Source organism: Diorhabda carinulata, chromosome X, assembly GCF_026250575.1.
Source record: "Diorhabda carinulata isolate Delta chromosome X, icDioCari1.1, whole genome shotgun sequence".
Classification (NCBI taxonomy): domain Eukaryota; kingdom Metazoa; phylum Arthropoda; class Insecta; order Coleoptera; family Chrysomelidae; genus Diorhabda; species Diorhabda carinulata.
The window spans coordinates 4,999,907-5,019,008 of NC_079472.1; the positions used below are offsets into that span (position 1 = coordinate 4,999,907).

Consider the following 19,102-nt stretch of genomic DNA (forward strand, 5'->3'; position numbering starts at 1 on the left):
ATTGTGATTCTGCCAATCTTCATGGATTAATAAGCCATCTAATAGATGGTTCTTCATTTTTGTCTACACTCCTACTCTTAGTCCATTATATTCCCCAGCTGTATGGTGGTATCGGTCCACTGATCTTCTTGTCATTTCCTCCATGGTTTCTTCTATTTTCATTTGGTCTTAAACTTGAAACTTCTTGTAATGACTCTTAGCGAATCTCCATAAGGTATATGTGTACAACTTGATAGCTATAATGAGGATTCTCTTGAGATGGAACTTGAAATTAGTCCAGCTCCTTTCGGTGAACACTACTTGTGGTCCTTCCACATTACATGATTTGCTGAACGAATAGTTAGTTTCTGAGTTAGTTTCAATGGTCCACCACACTTCTATATTCTCTATTCTTATATATTCAGTCATTTGTTGTCCAAGTTTAGTTAATAGTAGTTAAACTGTACACTCACACTTTTCTTAGTGCCTACATGTGGTATGTACAGACCAAAGCTGCATATTCCTCGGAAAAACTGATAAATTTCACCAAAGGTCCATTTTTCACTTGAGATGTAGTAATATTGACAGTTATGTTGTAACAAATTAAGTATTTATCTCATAGATCTAGTAAACTTCATTGAAATAATAGATAAAAACGTTCTGAACAATTCTGTGGAGGATTACATCTTCTAAATAGATAAAGTTTGCCTCAAGCACCCTTAACATGCATATTAGACTATATATTATTTGCTTGTTTCTTCAGTATCGCTATTCAAAGCAGGATGGAAGCTTAGGTAGTTGTTGCGTTGGTAAAATTTGGATCGATTTGTAACTAAACTGTAAAATGTTTCATGCACGAGATATTTCTGAATTTTTTATTATTTAGCTCATTTTCAAGAGAGTCCTCGCTGCTTTTTTCAGCTTTAAACACTTAACCCGGAATCATACTTTATGCTTATTGAAGTTCATTTTATTATGACTCCTTGGAAGTTTTAAGCAGCCTCTTCTTTATGATCCACGATTTTCATGTAATGATCCAAAATTTTTTATAAAAGTTACTCATACTATCGTGCACTGTGAATTTGCTTCCAAAGAATGGTAAACGTCGTTAATACCTGACCTTTCAATATTAAATGTCTCAGAGCAAATTATTTGAGGATTGCATTAATGAATCCGTGCAATATTACTAAAATTTTTTGAATGTTTTTGTTAGCACTAACATTTCTTATCAAATTTATTGATAGTATAATTCAGGTCAATATATTTTATTTGCGCAACATTTGTGAAGCTTTAATTAACATTTAGCATGGATATTTGTTATGTGTATTGTAGCTAATTTTCCTTTTTATACTAACATTAAATTCTTACAAGCAAATAATTTGGTGATATGGGTATTTATATTTTATATCGATGAATAATAACAATGAGAACACTTAAAACTTCACGTATTTATAGTTAAAAAGAGAAAAATTAATAAATGTGTGTATCTGAACATTATATTCTACTGTCTCAACGTAAAAATATTGGACATGAATGGTTTGAATTTGTTTTTGAGTCTCAAATTGATGAACAAGTCAATACGAAGTTTGTGATATTACTTTTCTTAATCAATCTGTATATATATGATGCTAGGCTCCAATTTTTGAAAATTATTTTTGTTTAATTAACTCCAGTTCACAGAATTAATCTGTTATATAGAAAAAAAGAGAATCACCACTTTAATTGGGTTGATTTGCAACAAATCATATACTTTTTGAAATATATAATTTCTTAAACACTTAACAATCTAAAATTAACAAAAATTTCATACGTTACAAATAAAATGAAGCATTTGTTGGAATCAGCTAATACTTCATGATTTTATTTATATTTTAAAGTAATTTTTGTGAGATTTATAAGTGAAATATTTGCATAAATGTATCTGGATATGCCGGACTGTTCTCTTTACCATTTTATTTGGTAAAAATATTTGGGTGTTTCCCTCTCTGAAAAATGCAGGATTCACTGCCGCACCATTTATTTCACATAATCTGTACCTGTATAGGTTCACAATATTTTCTAATGGTCAAAAATCTATCCTTTAACTTTAAAAAATCCATATTTTATTGATTTATTATTTTCTCAAATTAAGGTGGATTGATAAAGTTCGCGCTCGCGCTGACACTCTCATTGAACGCGAACTAGCCAACGCGAGCACAAAAGTCTATAAATTGACGATTATTCGTTTCAATCCAAGCTTGAGCTATTTTCATATATGATTTGTAACTTTTTCATTCTTATTATCACCTGTTTATTCATTTATCGTATTGGTTTTGTTTAGTATTTAGTTTCTATCTAGATCTAGTAAATTTTTGCAGGCGATGTTAGTATACGAAGTATTATCACTTCACTTCAAGTTATTTTCTGTTGGTAATTTTAATCTGTAAACTTCATTCATGACCATTTCTCACGGTGTAGATTATTCCGTTCATGTTCTATTATTTTGTTTACTTCTATTTAACATAATTTCGTTCCAATGCATCAGAACAAATACCATTTAAAATTTATTTTCCATTATTTTCTATGGAACAAAATAACATCAGTTTCACTTTTCTTAATAGTAAGGTATTCATAACATATTGTAAACATCTGGTTAACTTGATATCTAGATGGCATGTACTCAATTATGATTTAACATTTGTTATATTGTCGAAAGTTTGTGAGTGCCGCTAATTACACTAATTTACAGTATATCTGTTGCTAAAGAAATTTTAGCTATTTTTGTAAATATGATAAATAATAAGAAGATTTTAACAGCTTAAATTTCTCTTAGCTCTGTAGCTGTTAGCTCTGTAGGTATAAAACAGAAAACAACATATATTTACCTCGTTTTGATGTTCTTCTGTAATGTGTAGATTGTGGAAAATGACGTATCAGATACCAACAATAATCAGACATCATATTCGATCCCAGAAACCATGGTAGGGCTATTATAAGACGTATAAATCCTCATGCATACGCTCATATCTCATAACTTTTCCGGAAACCTATCCAGGTGACTGTTGAAAACGTAGAGTTTTATACTCTCATTGCACCCCATTGTTTTTAAGTCTTCGACAAGTTCAATATAATTTTCAGATTTTTCATTTCTGAGAGGATACAGTACCATAGAGAGCTGTCCAAGTCTTTAGTTTTAGCTCAGTCATAAAATTTCTAGATTGAGTATCCTTCGTAAGTTGTCTAATTTGGGGGCCATACCACGTTTAATATTTTTCATCAAGACAAAATATAGGAAGTTATGGATAGGATTTCTATATTTTAACTTGAAATGAATACTCAGTGATTTTCATACACATATTGATTCACTATGAATCTTTAGTCGCAGACTAACTATTTTAAAAAATATAATTCATTTCAAGGTCCAACTCTAGACTATACTAAGTAAAACACATGTCTTCTTGAACAAACACCATAGTGCTTGGTTGTACTTTTGGTATAAGAATAAACAGCCGTTTTTACAACTCAAGTACCTGAGGTCATAAAATCAAGCCTATACCGGCCTTTCATTTAAACTGCACCAATGTGTCTTAAGTGTGTTTTCTAAAAACTTGAAAGCAATAAATTAAAATATAATAGTCCTTTTAAATAAATATTTCTAAGAACCAAAAATATATAAAATAAATGTTTAAAAACTAGAATTCATTTTTGCTCAGAGTCCAACATAAAGTTTATGATAATCAGCAGACGTAAAGTGCCGTATACACATGCACAACTCTTGGTAAATGGTGCTGCATTGGAGCGTGTACTACGCTGCAAGTTCCCTGGAAGTCACTTGGACGTGGACTGGGATGATGAAAGAGAGGTCAGAGCGAGAATTGAATAGGCTCGCAATTATTTTTTCAAAACTAAGAATATCCTTACCATGGTATTGGTTTATAGTATGGAAACATGGAGGCTCAAAAATTAGAGATCAATAAATTGAAACCATTTTAAATGTGGACCTACCTTTGAATGGACAGACAGTGACAAATGAAGAGATTTTATGAAGAATGGGGAAAATAGAGGAAATCTTCTAAATATAGTAAGAAGAAAAACAGCCGATCTAGGTCACATACTCAGAGTCCCAAAGTAGCGACTTCTACAACTCTCTACAATTGAAGGTAGGATAGATGGTAAATAGGGAGTATAGGAAATCTGATTCACACAGTGACAAACAGTGAAGCCTAAGAAAATATTGTAGTGGATAGGAAGCAGAAGAAGAAGAATCTTTTCCATAGTGAGCTGAGGAAATTTTTGGCAAATGTTAAAAAAGCAGTTCCTTTTTAATCTAGCGACTTAACAAATTGTTTCATGCTGCTCAGTTTTATATGTAATGGTACAAGGATACATTTGTCACGAACTAACTTCTAATGAATTCAGGGATACATATCAGGATACCTTTAGGGCTGTCAATGAATAAACTCCAGTCGTTTGTTTCGTATTATTTCAACGAACGAATTTGTAAGAAATGAACAAAAGGTGATACGGTTTCCTTCTAAAAAATAACGTAGTTTTTCTTTATCTCCTTCACAATAAAAACTCAATAGCACCAAATTTTGCAGTAGATACAAAAAACTCAATGTTAAAAATCAGTAAAGGAAAGAAATAGTGGCCAGATATTAAAATTGGGGGGAATAATTGGATAAAAATCATTACGAGTAAATTAACAAGTATTGCGTTTACGTTTAAACAAAATGAGCTTTCACTAGTTTTAATGTTAAACTGAGTTACGTGGTTTGTCACTCTAGCCGACGATATTTGTTTCTTTCAGTCTTAATGCAAATAATTTAAAGCTTACTTAAAAAGATTTAAATCTCTTACAAAATCATCTAATTCATTTTGTGAAAATCGTTTTGGCTCAATTGACATTTTGAGATGAGCTTGGTCCTTCAATGTTTTATTCTAAGAGTTTTTTAATGTACTGAAGTCAGATAGGTGCTGCCCTGGACAGAATTAGTATTTGGATATTGTCATTTAGCTCGATTTTTAGTGTTGAAACTGTTTACATTCATGCTAAAAAATAACTTCAAAATAAAACATTATCGCCAAACAGTTGATGTTACAAATTTAAACGCAATCCTTTCACCATTTATCTTGATCATTCCACACACGATTTCCGAATATAATTTGGAGCGTAAGACTTCTCATTTTCATTCAAGAGAATTTCAAAATAGTCAATAGTACTCCATAGCACCAAATTTTGCAGTAGACCCAAAAAAACATTACGGTACATTACGGATTGCGGTCACGATTAAACAAAATGGGGCTCTGGAGTTGCGATGTTTTCTATTTACATTTTCAAATCGTTTTGAGCCTTCACGAGTTTTTCTGTTAAATGCGTCCAGAAATTATCTGTCTAATGATATCAAAATGTTGATATAAAAATATAACTGAGTTACGTAGTTTGTCACTCAAGCCGACGATATTTGTTTCTTTCAGTCTTGATGCAAATACTCTAAAGCTTACTTAAAAAGATTTAAATCTCTTACAAAATAATTTTGTGAAAATCATTTGGCTCAGTTGACATAACATTTTGTGATGAGCTTGGTCGTTCAAGGGTTTCTTAATGTACTGAAGTCAGGTAGGCGATGTCCTGGACAGAGTTAGTACTTGGATATTGTCATTTAGCTCGATTTTTAGTGTTGAAACTGTTTACATTCTTGCTAGAAAATAACTTCAAAATAAAAAGTTATCGCCAAATAGTAGGTGTTACAAATTTAAAGGTAATTCTTTAACCATTTTTCCATTATCTTAACTATTCCATATACGATTTCCGAATACAATTGAGGCGTAAGACTTCTCATTTTCATTCAAGAGCATTCCAGAATAGTCAATAGTATTTTTCATCAACTCTGATATACATTTTCTGCTATCTTCAAACGCATATTTCCTACATATATAAACAAAAATTAATTGGATTCTATAAAAAACGTCTTTTTGAACTATTCATGATGCAAAATACTAATCTTAACACATTAACATACACCTGTTAATGATTGATATATACTCTTAAATTATAAAAATCAAAAACAAAGTAACTCAAAGTGGACATTATATCATACCTTGTCTATAAAATAACCTATAGATTCTTAAGATTATCTATAAAGTTATGTTTGGTATGTTCACGTAAGAAAATTCTTGATTACTTCTGATTCCTAGTTTATTTTCTTCATCCTCGATATTCAGCGAACTACTAAGGTACTAGTAGTTAGTAGAAAAACAACATTCCTTCGCGTATTATTTCACAAATCAGTTTGCTTTCGTTGTTATTAGCGATAAATAACCATAAAAGACGATAGATTTCACAACTGCTTTAATAAACAAAAAAGTATATTTCCTATTAGTATTATTACACTCCTTACAACGAATAGGAGAGCCTGAGGCGTTATTCTTCGTAGTATGAAATTCACAATTATATAAAACAGCAATAATTACGGCTTTGTGAAAGTACAAGTAATAATCAAAACAAGTGTCATTGAACTAATATTTTTGTTTTGTAATATACGCATCTATTATCTTTTTTGGCATAAAAGAAAATGATACAAAAGTCATTTTCCTTCTCTTCTGCCTTTATTTCATCGTTGTTGCACTGTTAACTATTCTTATATCGTCCATCCTACCAAAATGATCGTTTCATTTCATTTGTTTACCCAGTAGTCAAACATAAACGTTTTCTGCATGTTATTCACTCTATTTTGAAAGACGTTCCAGTTTTCGTCTCCTTATTTTTCTTTGTATCTCCGGACAAAACCATGGGGTTTATTTCATCCTATTATTGCTTTTTTCTGACACGTCAAGCACTTAAATCCTCATATGCGACTTGTTCTCGTTCATTGTTTCCTAGGAGGCGTTCATACTATCCTTGTGTCTTATTGAATTTATTTCCACTAACATCCTTTTTTTAGCGAGTGGATCAATTGATAAATCCCAGAGTGGTGAAATAAATAATAATGAACCATAGATCTAAATATCTTTCTATATACATTTATTGAAATAAAAACCCAAATATACTTGATTATTAGACTTGATTCATTTTGAAAAGCTTCCATACATAAACAAAAATAAAATCAAAATGATTGTATATAATTAGAAATCAATATTTCAACTATTATGAATTATTATTATGTAGAACATTTAACAATTCGTTACGAGGTCTATTCAAAAAGTGTGAACGTTTTTTGGTTGACAAGAATACTCAAATTTAGCTCCCTATTGTCCTAAAAGCCATGAAATGCTAACAAGCTCTTCATCATTCAAAACAAGAATAAAGCAAGACTGGAACTTGAGGACGGATAAAGAAAGCTTCCAATTCAAATAAGTGCAGAACGTTTCAAATCTGTTGTTTTTTTTTTTGCTCGACAGAAATACTCAAAAAAACAATTTGCCGATTCCGAAAGACGGTTTACGTAATCTTCTATGTATCTTACCCACGTTTTGTCAAAATTATCCCAATCCACTTACCTTTATAGTAGTACCAAATTTGTGGTAAACTAGCTTTCAAGTTTCAGTTAACATATTCTGTCCAATTTGTTACAAACGTTAGTTAAGCTTTTTTCAACTTGAATATAACATTTCGTTTCTATCCTTAAGATAAAATCCAATCAGATTCCAGTTTTTCACCAATAAAAACCTTATGACAGACATGCTCTCGTTGCGATGACTGGACGCCGACCAAAGTTCAGCGCACGCGTCCGAATATAACGTTAAATGCTTTCCGAATAGCCCTCGTATTTCATAAAGTTGAATAATTAAATACCTATCCAATAATCACTAACAAATCCTAACCCCCCCTTCGAATTATAAGTCAAAATTCCTGACAAAGACTGACTGAATTTAGGCCCTGGTGGCCAAGCTGTACCCACGCAAGTTCAGCCTTTAGGAAGTGGACAATTTAGAGCAGAGTTCGTACCGAGAGTTGTTGGAGAACATCGCGTAAACGTCAGCGTCAGTGGAGTACCTACCGTTGGAAGTCCTTATGCTGCAAAAGTTTATGACGTACAAGCTATTAAAATAAAAGAAGCTGCAAGCGGAATTGTTGGAAAGCCAGTAACATTCTTAGGTAAGAATAATAGATTGACCAATCAGTTTATTGATAAGTAATAAACAAACAATTTTCTTAAACATTTTTATAGTGGAAACAAGTCAAGCGGGTCCTGGAAACCTTGAAGTGACAGTAAATGGAGGTCTGGTACCTACATCTGCTCAAGCACAAGGTCCGCATACTTACGCTATTTCTTTTACACCTAGAGAAGCGACCGTACATTCAGTAGATCTTCGATTTAATGGACAAGATGTTCCTGGGAGTCCTTTCAAGTGTTCCGTATCTCCTTCAGCTAGAATTCTATCTCTTGAAACACTAGACAAAGTTTCAGTAGGAAAACCATGTACGTTTGTTGTAGAAAGTCCTAATCCACCAACTGTAGAAATTTTAGGACCAGGTAGAAGAGCTTTAATTACAAAGGTGAGTAAAAATAAATAAAGTCATTTGCCACAATAAACTATTAGAAAAAAAGAGTGATTCCAAGAAGTATGTACCAAAAGAACGAAAGAAAAGAGGAGAAAACAGAGGAAATCGAGGATAAAAAAGTATTTAGAAACACATCTGGAATATATTCTGGAGCCTTTTACGATTGAAGAGAGATGTTAGAGAAATTGAAAGAAAATTTTTGTATATTATGAGTAGCAGGAAAATAAAACAGAAGAATTCGTACAAAGAGGTACTAGAATTGATAAAAGTGTAGAAGAAATTGGAATTTCTAAAAGGTAAAAATTAAAAACAAAGAAAATTGTGCTACCAAATACTTAGAATTATCAAGGAGGCTTCTGCAGACCAAATATTTAACATTAAAATGATACAAAGTAACATTTACGAGCCGTTTTGGGATCTGTAAATGTTATTTCTAAACATAGAAGCAAGGTAGTGACCCAAGTGATAGAATAAATTTGAATAAAGGTTTGGTAAAATCAAAGAAGATCTCTTCTAGGATCAGTTGGATAATCTGAAGAAAAGACAGAAAACTATTGGGAAGACTATTATTAATGGCTTCAAGAAGTGTCTCCAACAAGTCGATGAAACAGGAAACAAATGGTGAAGTGGATAGAGACTGAAGGCATTTGTCAAACTTTTTCATGTTTTATTATATGAGAACAATTAATTTTCAATTAATCAATCGTATATTGTGAGAATTTTATCTTTTAGGTACATCCACAAGAAAACACAGTTGGAAAATTCGAAGTCACGTTCACACCAATAGACGTAGGGGATCACAGCGTTGAGGTACGTCTACAAAGCGGACATATAGACGGCAGCCCGTTTCTCATCAAAGCATACGATGCAAATAGAGTCACAGTCACTGATATTACTGACGGACTGGTCGGCAAACCTGTCTCTTTTAGTATAAATGCTTCTCAAGCTGGTGCTGGAAATTTGGAGATAATCGTTGCCGTAGGAGGAAGGAACGTACCAAATTTCGTTCAGAGTGAAGGAAACGCTCGGTTCAAGGTTAATTTCAAACCTACGGAAGCAGCTACTCATACCCTTAGCGTTAGGTACATATTCTATACATTATTAAGTTATAAATTACATCAATTATGGTATATACTTTATTTTTATACATTTCCATATTAAAATTTGATATATCGCTAGGTTTAATGGACAACCGGTACCAGGATCTCCTTTCAATTGTAAAGTGAGTCCGGGAAACACACAACCTAGAGTACCCGTATCCGGCAGTGGTATTGAACTGGCAGCAGTTGGTCATCCAGCTGAAATAAAAATAGAGGGTGTTACAGGTTAGTAGTGCATCATATTATTTTGCATAATTTTTTTAACTCTAATACGTGAATAATTTTCGTCTATAGGTGGTGAACCTCAAGTAGTGGCTACAGCTCCGAATGGTAAAAGTTTGCCAACAAAATTGATTATCAACGGAGATACATACATAGCAAGATTTGTTCCCGAATCGGTTGGTCGTCATTCTATTGCGATTTTGATCAACGATCAACACGTGATTGGATCTCCTTTCAGTTGTAACGTTTACGACGTTAACAAAGTAATAGTCACAGGATTACCTGGAAGAAAGACTGATTTAACCAGATCAATCAACGAATTGAGTTTAAAGGAAATGGAAAGTGAGTGTACAAAATCATCAAAAATACAGACAAGTAGAAATTTCTGCTAGTTTTTTTTGCAATTTTGTATTCGTTTGGTCTATTTAAGATATTTAACTCGTATTATATTTATTCTCCTCTTTTATATCAGCTTTTTCAGAGGTAATATAATTCTGAGTAGCATTTACTATAAACTATGAGAATAATTTTTGAAGTTAGAACTGATTTAGTTTGTAGTATCAGTTCAAGTTAGACACAACGGGAAAAGTTCCACTGTGGATCATCCAGCATGCAGTCCTAACTTTTAATCATCAGACTTTATTTCATATAGTTATTATATTGAAAAATGATGATATAAATTTGTTTTTTTTCCGTGACAGAACTATTCTCAGTTCAAAAATTCCCTTGTATTATTTAATTCTCTTTAATTTTTTAAATTGATCATGATGCACAGATTTCTGCTCTGTGCATCATGATACAGAAGGCGAAAATAAATGTTTAGCTTTCAAAACTGCAAATAAGTAAGTACCTTCGACTGAGATATGGAGAAAAATTGTATACACTACACGGGCCGAAAGCTGAAATTTCGGTCAGGACTGAAAATTCTACTGTCGTCCCTTGCAATATATATTATCCACTTAGTCTTCAGTTTTCCGTAGGTTAAACTACTTAGCCCTTTATATTGTTATTATATATCAACATTTTTTCCTAAGAGTTTTATTTATAATTTAAAAAAATAAGAGGATGAATTCACACGGATTGTTCGCCATCTCTATATCTATTCTTTGTCCATTCATTATTAAATCTTCCCCATGTTCTCTTTTTGGCAATTTTTGATATTCAACTTCATTCTCAGATCTTCTATTGTGTCTATCCTCATATCTATTTCTTCTTCCATTTTTTTAAATGTATCTGCTACTATTATTATTATGGTTATCTCTGTAATGAATAAAAATCTAATAGAAAATAGATTAGTAAGCAATTTTTAACTGTCCAACATCTATTTAGTACACCAAACACTAAAACTGTTTTGTTCTTCTTATATTATTTTCAGGTTCGGCTGAAGTTGGTAAACCTGTCACTTTCAGCGTAGACGCTGCTCAAGCCGGCGAAGGAACATTGGAACTTGTGGTTTCTACACAACAAACCACAATTAAAGCGGAAGTAGTTGCTTGCGCTAGGGGTTTATATGACGTTACTTTTGTCCCCTTGACAGCAGAAGATCATTACGTAAACATCACTTTCAATGATATGACTGTAGTCGGTAGTCCGTTCCATTGTAGTGTTATTGAATCAACGCAGTATTGCCAAATCGGATCTACAGCTTACATCGACTTACCGAGCGAGAATCACAAGATAGAAATTAACGATCCCAATAATCATCACGTGAAATATGTTTTTAATAATTATAAGGGGGAGTTTGATTTAACGCAAACAGGTAAATAGCTTTTTAATAATTCTACGTAAAATAGGCTAGTTTCAGTTGATGACTATCACATTATAGTTCTTACAATATCAATTGCAGATTATAAAAAACCTTGCCGACACTTTTCTTTGATCTACAGTTGGCGTAGATACCTCATTTTATAAACTTATTATTTTTATAAATACTTTTAAAAATATGTATGTCTTATGTATACAGATGCACTTAATTGTAGTCCTATTTGGACCTTAGAAAAAAATCATTATAATACCTCGTTAATTTGATATTGAATTATAAAACGTAAATAGACGAGTAAAATGTACCTGTCTGTAAGAGAGTTTGGTTTAAACAGGGTACCAGACGTGAACTGAGTCCTTTTTGTACCTCATTTGTTTTTCTTTTCTGGAAAAGGAAACTTCAAATCAAAAACCAAAACCAAAAAAACCATTTCAATTCCAAAGTATCTTTATAAATAATCATGGTAGTCAGAATCGTCAAAATTAGAGTCATCATTTGATTGAATTATGATGAGTTATAAAGAGGTAAACTCATCTTCTTTGATAACATGCTCAACACAGTTTTTTAACTTTCTTTACGAGTTCTACAACCTCTTTACTCAGTTCTGGAGCTGCTTCTAGCATGTACTATCATAATGCGTTTCCCTTTAGAACATGGCCCATTCAAACAGCAATTTTTACTATTGGTAACCCAACCAAAATTTATTACATCGTGACTGTCAAACCATGTTTCATCTAGATGAATTATGTGTCCATCAGAACTTTGGTAGTCTTTTTTCTGATGCAAATAATCTTGTCGCCATCGATCGATCCTTGACGATTCGATTATTGCCATCCGTTTATTCAGTTTTTGTGTTTAAAACCACAGGCTGACAATTATATTCTGGATAATCTGCTACCTTTTGCTATATCACTTCTAATGTCTTTCGGTTCTTTGAATGATCCACAGCAACCCCTTTCGTGACTACTCGATAAATGAAAAATTTATTTACTCCAGTTAATTCAGCAATTCTTATTATGATTGCATTATTACATTGCTGAATATTTTACTTTTTTAAACATTCGAACATATTTAAAATTAATTGCTGTGTTTGTTTAACTAAATCTTTATTATTAAATTCACACCTGTCTATATTCTCACTATACTGAGCAATTTCATTGTCTTTATTCGCCATATTTCTATTTATTTGAAGAAATTTATGAATTAAATAAATCTCACCAAACGACGCCACTGCTTATCGCAAACTGCCTGGCAGGAATATTTTAACGAAATTGTATACTCTTTTCGACAGCTTTGGCCAATAGAAATGCATTTATGTTTACAATTAGATGTTTTCAGTCCACGTGGACTGACGGTTTGTTAGATTATAACCGAATTATAGTAAACATTATTTTTCATTTCTCAATTTGGTATGAGTGTCGTGCCTATTTATGATATATTGATTGTTTCACGCATAACTGTCTTCTGCAATTGATATTGGAAGAACTATACATTTTCTAGTTGATAATTTCGAAACCTCTAAATTTGCGTGTTCATATCGTGTTTTGTTGAATTAAGTTATGATTCTAGCGAATTTTGGTCCAGTTTAGTGAATAAATTGGAATCGCTTAAGGAGCTGGATGATCTAGAGTAGATTTTCTGATTATTGTAATTATCGGTCTGCTTAATAAAAGCCTTTCCTAGATATTTCAACTCTGTGCTTATTTTTATAATTACTCTCCATTCCATTTCAATTCCATTTATTTGAGGTAAGCTTAAAAAATTCGTATTTTCAGTGAAATTGTGTAATCTTTCCTGATGTTGCGGTTTCCAACGAAGATGTTCGGTGGTTCTTCTGGCAAGATGATTAGCCCATTTTTTTCAACTTCTTATTCCATAAATAACATCAGTAGATTTGCTCACAGTTTCGTAAATATAAAAATTATTATGAACATAAGTTCTAGGTAAAATCCTCATGGAAATACCTCTCTAGGTATTACCATACTAATCAAGTACTCTAATACTTCTGGCTTGTTTTTTTTTATTATACCTCTATGATTTTCTCATCTAGCTTTTTTATAAATTTCACGCCATGAGGATTATTTCCACTTTCGGGCACTGGCTTCAATATATCTGTCACTATCACTGGCATGCTATTACTTGTTTCTACTAGCCCTACAAAGGCTTCTTAATCAAAATCAAATAACTTCGGTTGTCTTTAATTTTATTACCACAAGTTGCTTTTGATTTTCGAGCTATTGCTCACTAGAATTTTTTATGGTTTTTGCAAACCATAGTAAGTAGATTTTATACTATGCGATTTTCGACTTTTGAAAGGGAAACCTTTCAGAAATACTTCTAGTCATAGATTCAAAGGACTAGCAAAGAGAAGTATCTTTTAACTTAGCTTTCAATATCATAATATTAGTGATAATTATTGTTTCTTCTCCTTTTTTCATTGAAAGATGCATATGAAGAAATTTGAAAACAATAAAAACCTTATATTTTTTTTGTCAGGTACATATAGAGTAAATATTTTACGAGATAATGAAATAGTAGCAACAAGAACATTCCACGTATTCGATACGACTAAAATTGATGTTATAAATGCGCCTGAAGCAACGTGCCATCGTCCATCTGCCATTGGAATAAATTTGACTAGAGTTGGACCTGGTAAACTGACTGCTACTGTTAAGGTGAGTTGATAATTTGTTTCCATATTCTATGCTATGATTTACTTCATATGATTGTGTTACTTCTACTAATAACCATCATATTCCAAAGTAAATATTTTCACTTCTAGTTTTATCAGACTTATTCAAAAATAGAATATTTTCGACTTTAACTAGAAAAGCGCAATTAGAAAAACAGGCCATCTAGGCCCATAGCGTGGTGATAATTTTCTTCTTCCAGTCCATAACTCCTCTGTCTTATCATACAGGTTCTTCATTTCCTGGTTTGTTTTTCTTTTCCATGAGAATCTATAGTTCCATTTTCCATAATTGCATTCAATACAGAAGCTAAGACAATTGACCGTATTTCAAAAAACTCCATATTGTTTGTACAATAACAAAAAACAACTTACATTTTTAGGATGAGAGCTATGGAAGGTTTTTGTTGAGAAAAGTCGTTATAACTTTCGTTGGACATAAAACAGAGTGACCAACACATTCACAACGGAATTCCCTTGCCCTGAGAGAAAGAACCAGGTCCAAAGGTTTACCGCCAAATTTTAAAAAAATTATTGAACAGATGGTATCATATATGATGCCATGACCGTTTAAGGGTTAAGCGGCATAGCGATCTCCCCAAAAATGTCAATTTTTTTTGTTTATAAAGCCATTTTTCAATTGTATTATTATAACCTATCTACAAACTACAAAATTTTTTTATCGAAACTATTAGAACATACGTTATTTCGTTATAATTTCAATAATTCAATCAATAATAATTTTGAAATGTTTCAGGTCGGTAATCGAGATGTCTCACATAGCGTAAGACAAAGTCCTACAAATCCCAACATGTGGGAAGTAGTTTTCCATCCCGTACAAGCTGCGCCGCATCGTATCATTTTATTTTACAACGGAGTTCCGAAATTCGGAGCCTTAGAAATACCCGTAAAAGGACCAGGAAGTGAACCTTGGGCAGGAGGACTTGGTAATTATCATATAGGCGTTTGTAGAGGTTCTTTCTATTTATAATATTTTACTTTAGGTCTGTATCAAGCTAAAGTGGGCAAGGTGAACTCTTTTCAAATTGAAACTCAAGGTAGATCAGCTAGAGAATTCGATGTCGTCGTAAGCGGTCCGACGGGATCGGCAGTACCGGTGAGATGCTATCAAACAAAAACTGGTAAACTTCAAGCAGAATTCACCGCTCGTGAAATTGGTCCACATAAAGTCGAGGTTTTGCATCAAGGAAAACATCTTGTTGGTAGTCCATTCACTTGTCAAGCCTTCGATGCCGATAATGTCAGAATCACTGACGTTCCTACGTCGCAAGGAAACGTTGGAGAGAAAGTATATTTCAATGGTGAGAATCATTTAATTTTTTTATACAATGGGTTGCAAAAAGTTTGCACTTAATTTTGTTTCTCTGGTGAATGTTTTCGATGGTTTTTATGATGGGATTTGCCCGTTGTATAGATTGTATACCACGTCCTTCAGTTGTATTTGGTCATATGCTTTTTCCAGGTCTATAAAACACATGAACGCAGGTTTGTTATACTCGAAGTTCATTTGGAAATCCCAAATTTACTTACTAGGACCATTTTGAATTAGTCCTATAGTACATAGTTCGACTCGTGGTTATAAGATTAAGCAGCCCTGATCTATAAATATGCACGATTTGTCTTATTTATTTGCTGTTATTTTTTTATTGTATGGTACCTCATATTTAACACATGATTTATTTCAGTTTCTACCAAAAATTCCGGTGTCGCTGAGTTGGAAGTTCAAGTGACTAATCCAATGAATCAAACGTTATCTGTGGAAAAAATCGAAATTGATGAAAACACTGTACAGGTAATATTCATTTGAAATTTTATGTAATACATAGGAAATTCTAAGCGTTACTAGAAATTATTTTAAATCTGTGCAATCTCTTATCATTACTAAAGCGACGAAGAAGTCAAGTTCGACCTTGTTCCCCCAATTTTGGAATGAGAAGTAAATGTGATATTCGTTTTCAGTAGCTGCGAAAATATGAGAAAACTAGAAAAAGGTTGGTCGGGAAATATATTAAAAAAGTTCGACCTTTGCTCTATTGAATAAAATATCAATACAAGTAACTGAAAGACATGGCAACACCGAAGTGAATATGTCAAATCTGACATTTCCGTGATAAAATTTGATATTTTTAATGGTGCACGGACTCAGAACATGTGTTGAGTGTTATTTGAGTTATTTACAAATACATGAAACATTCTAAATTGGCTAAGAAATGGAATTAAATAACCAACATTTTTGTGACTTTCGACGTGGATTAAACCAACAGCAATCTGCCGATCAACTCGTTTAGACTTTTGGTGATAAATAACCATCTTAAGCCACCGTGTTTCGCTGGTACTCAATCGTAGTCGCAATTCGTAAAGACCGTCCAAAATCTGATGTGCCAGAAAACATCGATGCTGTACGTAAACTGATATTGCAAAATCGTCCTTGAAATACCGTGAGATTGAGGCGTACTTGGGCATTAGCTCCACTTGCATACATTCAATATTGCAAGAGCATTTGATTGTCAAAAATATTTATTCGCGTTACATACCGCAAATTTCACAATCGCTTAAAGAAAGCTCTTGTCGATTGGTGCTAAAAAATGCTGAGAAAATTCAATCGCGTTACCTCAAAAGACGTCTATAAGATCGTGACAGCAAATGCTTCAAATAACTGGATTACAGAAGAAGAATCATTATCCACCATGACAATGCAAGCTCTCAAACATCAGTTCAAGTAAAAACGTTTTTGAACATTCAAGTCCTTGTTTGGCACCTAATGATTTCTTCTTATTTTGTAGATCAAAAATAAATTGCGACGTCAACGTTTTTCTACTCCTGAAGGAACTTTTGTTACTTCGATATATTGGTTCGAATACAAAATAGTGGAGAATATAAATATTTTCTTCTATTTTTCTATCTGAAAACTTAGTAGCAACCCTCGTATCGTAGAGATTTGAGCGATATCAAAGAAATTCATAGAAAAATAGAATTTTGAAAAGATAGATCTTATGAACATCTTATGGCATATTGTTTTTCCAGGTAATGTTTCTGCCTACATTAGCAGGTCTGTATCAAGTGTCCGTAACGTATGGAGGTGTTATACTCAAAGGATCTCCTTTAGCGCTAGGAGTAGGTCCCGTTGGACCGACACCACCGCCTAGAGCAGTAGGAAAAGGATTAGAAATCGGTAGAGTTGGTGAACGTTGTAGTTTTACTGTTAGCAGCGTTTTACAACCGAAAGTATCCGTAGAAGCTGTAGAAGGAAATATTGATGCGCAAATACAAACTCACAAACCGGGAGAACATCAAGTTCATTATGTACCTAAATGGGTTGGAACTTATGATATTGTTATCAGTATTGGACCCAACGATGTAAGTATCAACATACGATTATAATGAGATATTATTAATATAGTTTTTCACATTTTCCAGCTTCCTGGTTCTCCTTTTAGACCGAATATAGTTGATCCATCAGCTGTGAGATTGATAGGAGGTTGGAATCAATACTTAGATGATTCTGGACGTATTAAACTCCCAGCAAAATTAGCTTTCGATACTTCTAGTGCAGGCCCCGGGAATTTAGAATGTAAAATTGCTGGGAGAAAAATCAATCCAGAAAAATCGAACTCCAGGATACGGTTCGATTTATCTGGTGAAGGACTTAGTCCCGGTGAACACGAATTTGACATTAGATTCGGCAGTTTTCCTTTATTAGATGCACCGACTAGTATTGTTTGTCTTGGGGATCAGGTGGTTTTGACGGGAAGAGGATTAGCACATGCACAGTGTGGGGAACCTGCAGTGTTAACAATTGATGGATCTAAAGCTAGTATAGGTACGTTCATTATATTAATTATATCACTTCGTATCAATAAAAAAAAGCCTCTACTCATCTAAATATCTGATTAGAGTGATTCGCGATAAAGTTTGTACAAGGTGCTCCGGCAAAAAATTAGGAAACGAGTAGATGACATGAAAATAGGCTCTTTTGCCACATTATCGCAAATAGCAGTAATGTTTTTCGAGAACGAACTGGGTCAGCAAGCGCACCTGTTTTTACTTCTCCTATAGAGTCAAATTGGCAAAATATGCGTACAATTCTTCCATATTTGGTCGTCGTCCTGACCAAAATGTTTAAATACGTGTACTTCTCCAAGTTGAATATTATAAAAATTGGAACAAAGAAATACAAAATAAAGTTGGTCAAAAAATTGACGCCGAGGTGTTACTCACAATTATTATTATGGTTGGACCACCCTTCATATCAACATCAACAGTTTCAAAATAATAGTTTGATTAGTAGAACTATTACTTTGACATGCTAGATCCCAACAATAACAAAAATTATGTTTTTTGATGTGCTAAAGCAGTTTTAGGTTACCCTTTATCGTTGGAAAGATTACTGAAATGATTCTATCCATCTTATTTCGACAAGTTTCCATATTTACAACAGAAAATTTCTATCGCAACTTTTCATTTTCCTTTTAACACAAAAAATAGTAGAACGCTCAATTTTTTGCTATCCACTTTCTTAACTATATTCTAATTTATGTTCAGGAAACCCAGAAGTAACTCTCCACGCAGCTGATAGCAATATACCTGTACCAGTTATGATCAGTTTAGCAGGAGACAAGATTTGGAAGGCAGCCTATACCGTTAACGTTCCTGGAAATTACTTATTATCCGTTCTTTGGGCTGGGAGACCCGTAAAAGGTTGTCCTCTGGTAGTAGAGGCTAAAGGAGGAGCGGACGCCTCTAAGGTAATACGAAAAAATAGTATTCTAATCATATTTATAAATATTGGTCAAAAAAACACAAATATTAAATTAAGTTTTAATGAACATTTAATTGAAATTATA

At 33.0% G+C, this 19,102-nt stretch overlaps 1 protein-coding gene across 3 annotated transcripts in view; it reads left to right on the forward strand.

The window, feature by feature from the left end:
• LOC130901210 (filamin-A) overlaps positions 1-19,102 on the forward strand; it is an 89,101-nt gene that overhangs the window by 64,192 nt on the left and 5,807 nt on the right. For all 3 annotated transcript variants that reach the window (XM_057812404.1, XM_057812405.1, XM_057812406.1), the window contains 13 exons: positions 7,835-8,056; positions 8,130-8,458; positions 9,197-9,546; positions 9,644-9,789; positions 9,859-10,128; positions 11,162-11,545; positions 14,045-14,223; positions 14,995-15,184; positions 15,242-15,559; positions 15,944-16,050; positions 17,283-17,615; positions 17,676-18,078; positions 18,801-19,003. In XM_057812404.1, the coding sequence (XP_057668387.1) occupies positions 7,835-8,056; positions 8,130-8,458; positions 9,197-9,546; positions 9,644-9,789; positions 9,859-10,128; positions 11,162-11,545; positions 14,045-14,223; positions 14,995-15,184; positions 15,242-15,559; positions 15,944-16,050; positions 17,283-17,615; positions 17,676-18,078; positions 18,801-19,003 (3,434 nt within the window). The remainder of the gene's footprint in view (positions 1-7,834; positions 8,057-8,129; positions 8,459-9,196; positions 9,547-9,643; positions 9,790-9,858; positions 10,129-11,161; positions 11,546-14,044; positions 14,224-14,994; positions 15,185-15,241; positions 15,560-15,943; positions 16,051-17,282; positions 17,616-17,675; positions 18,079-18,800; positions 19,004-19,102) is intronic.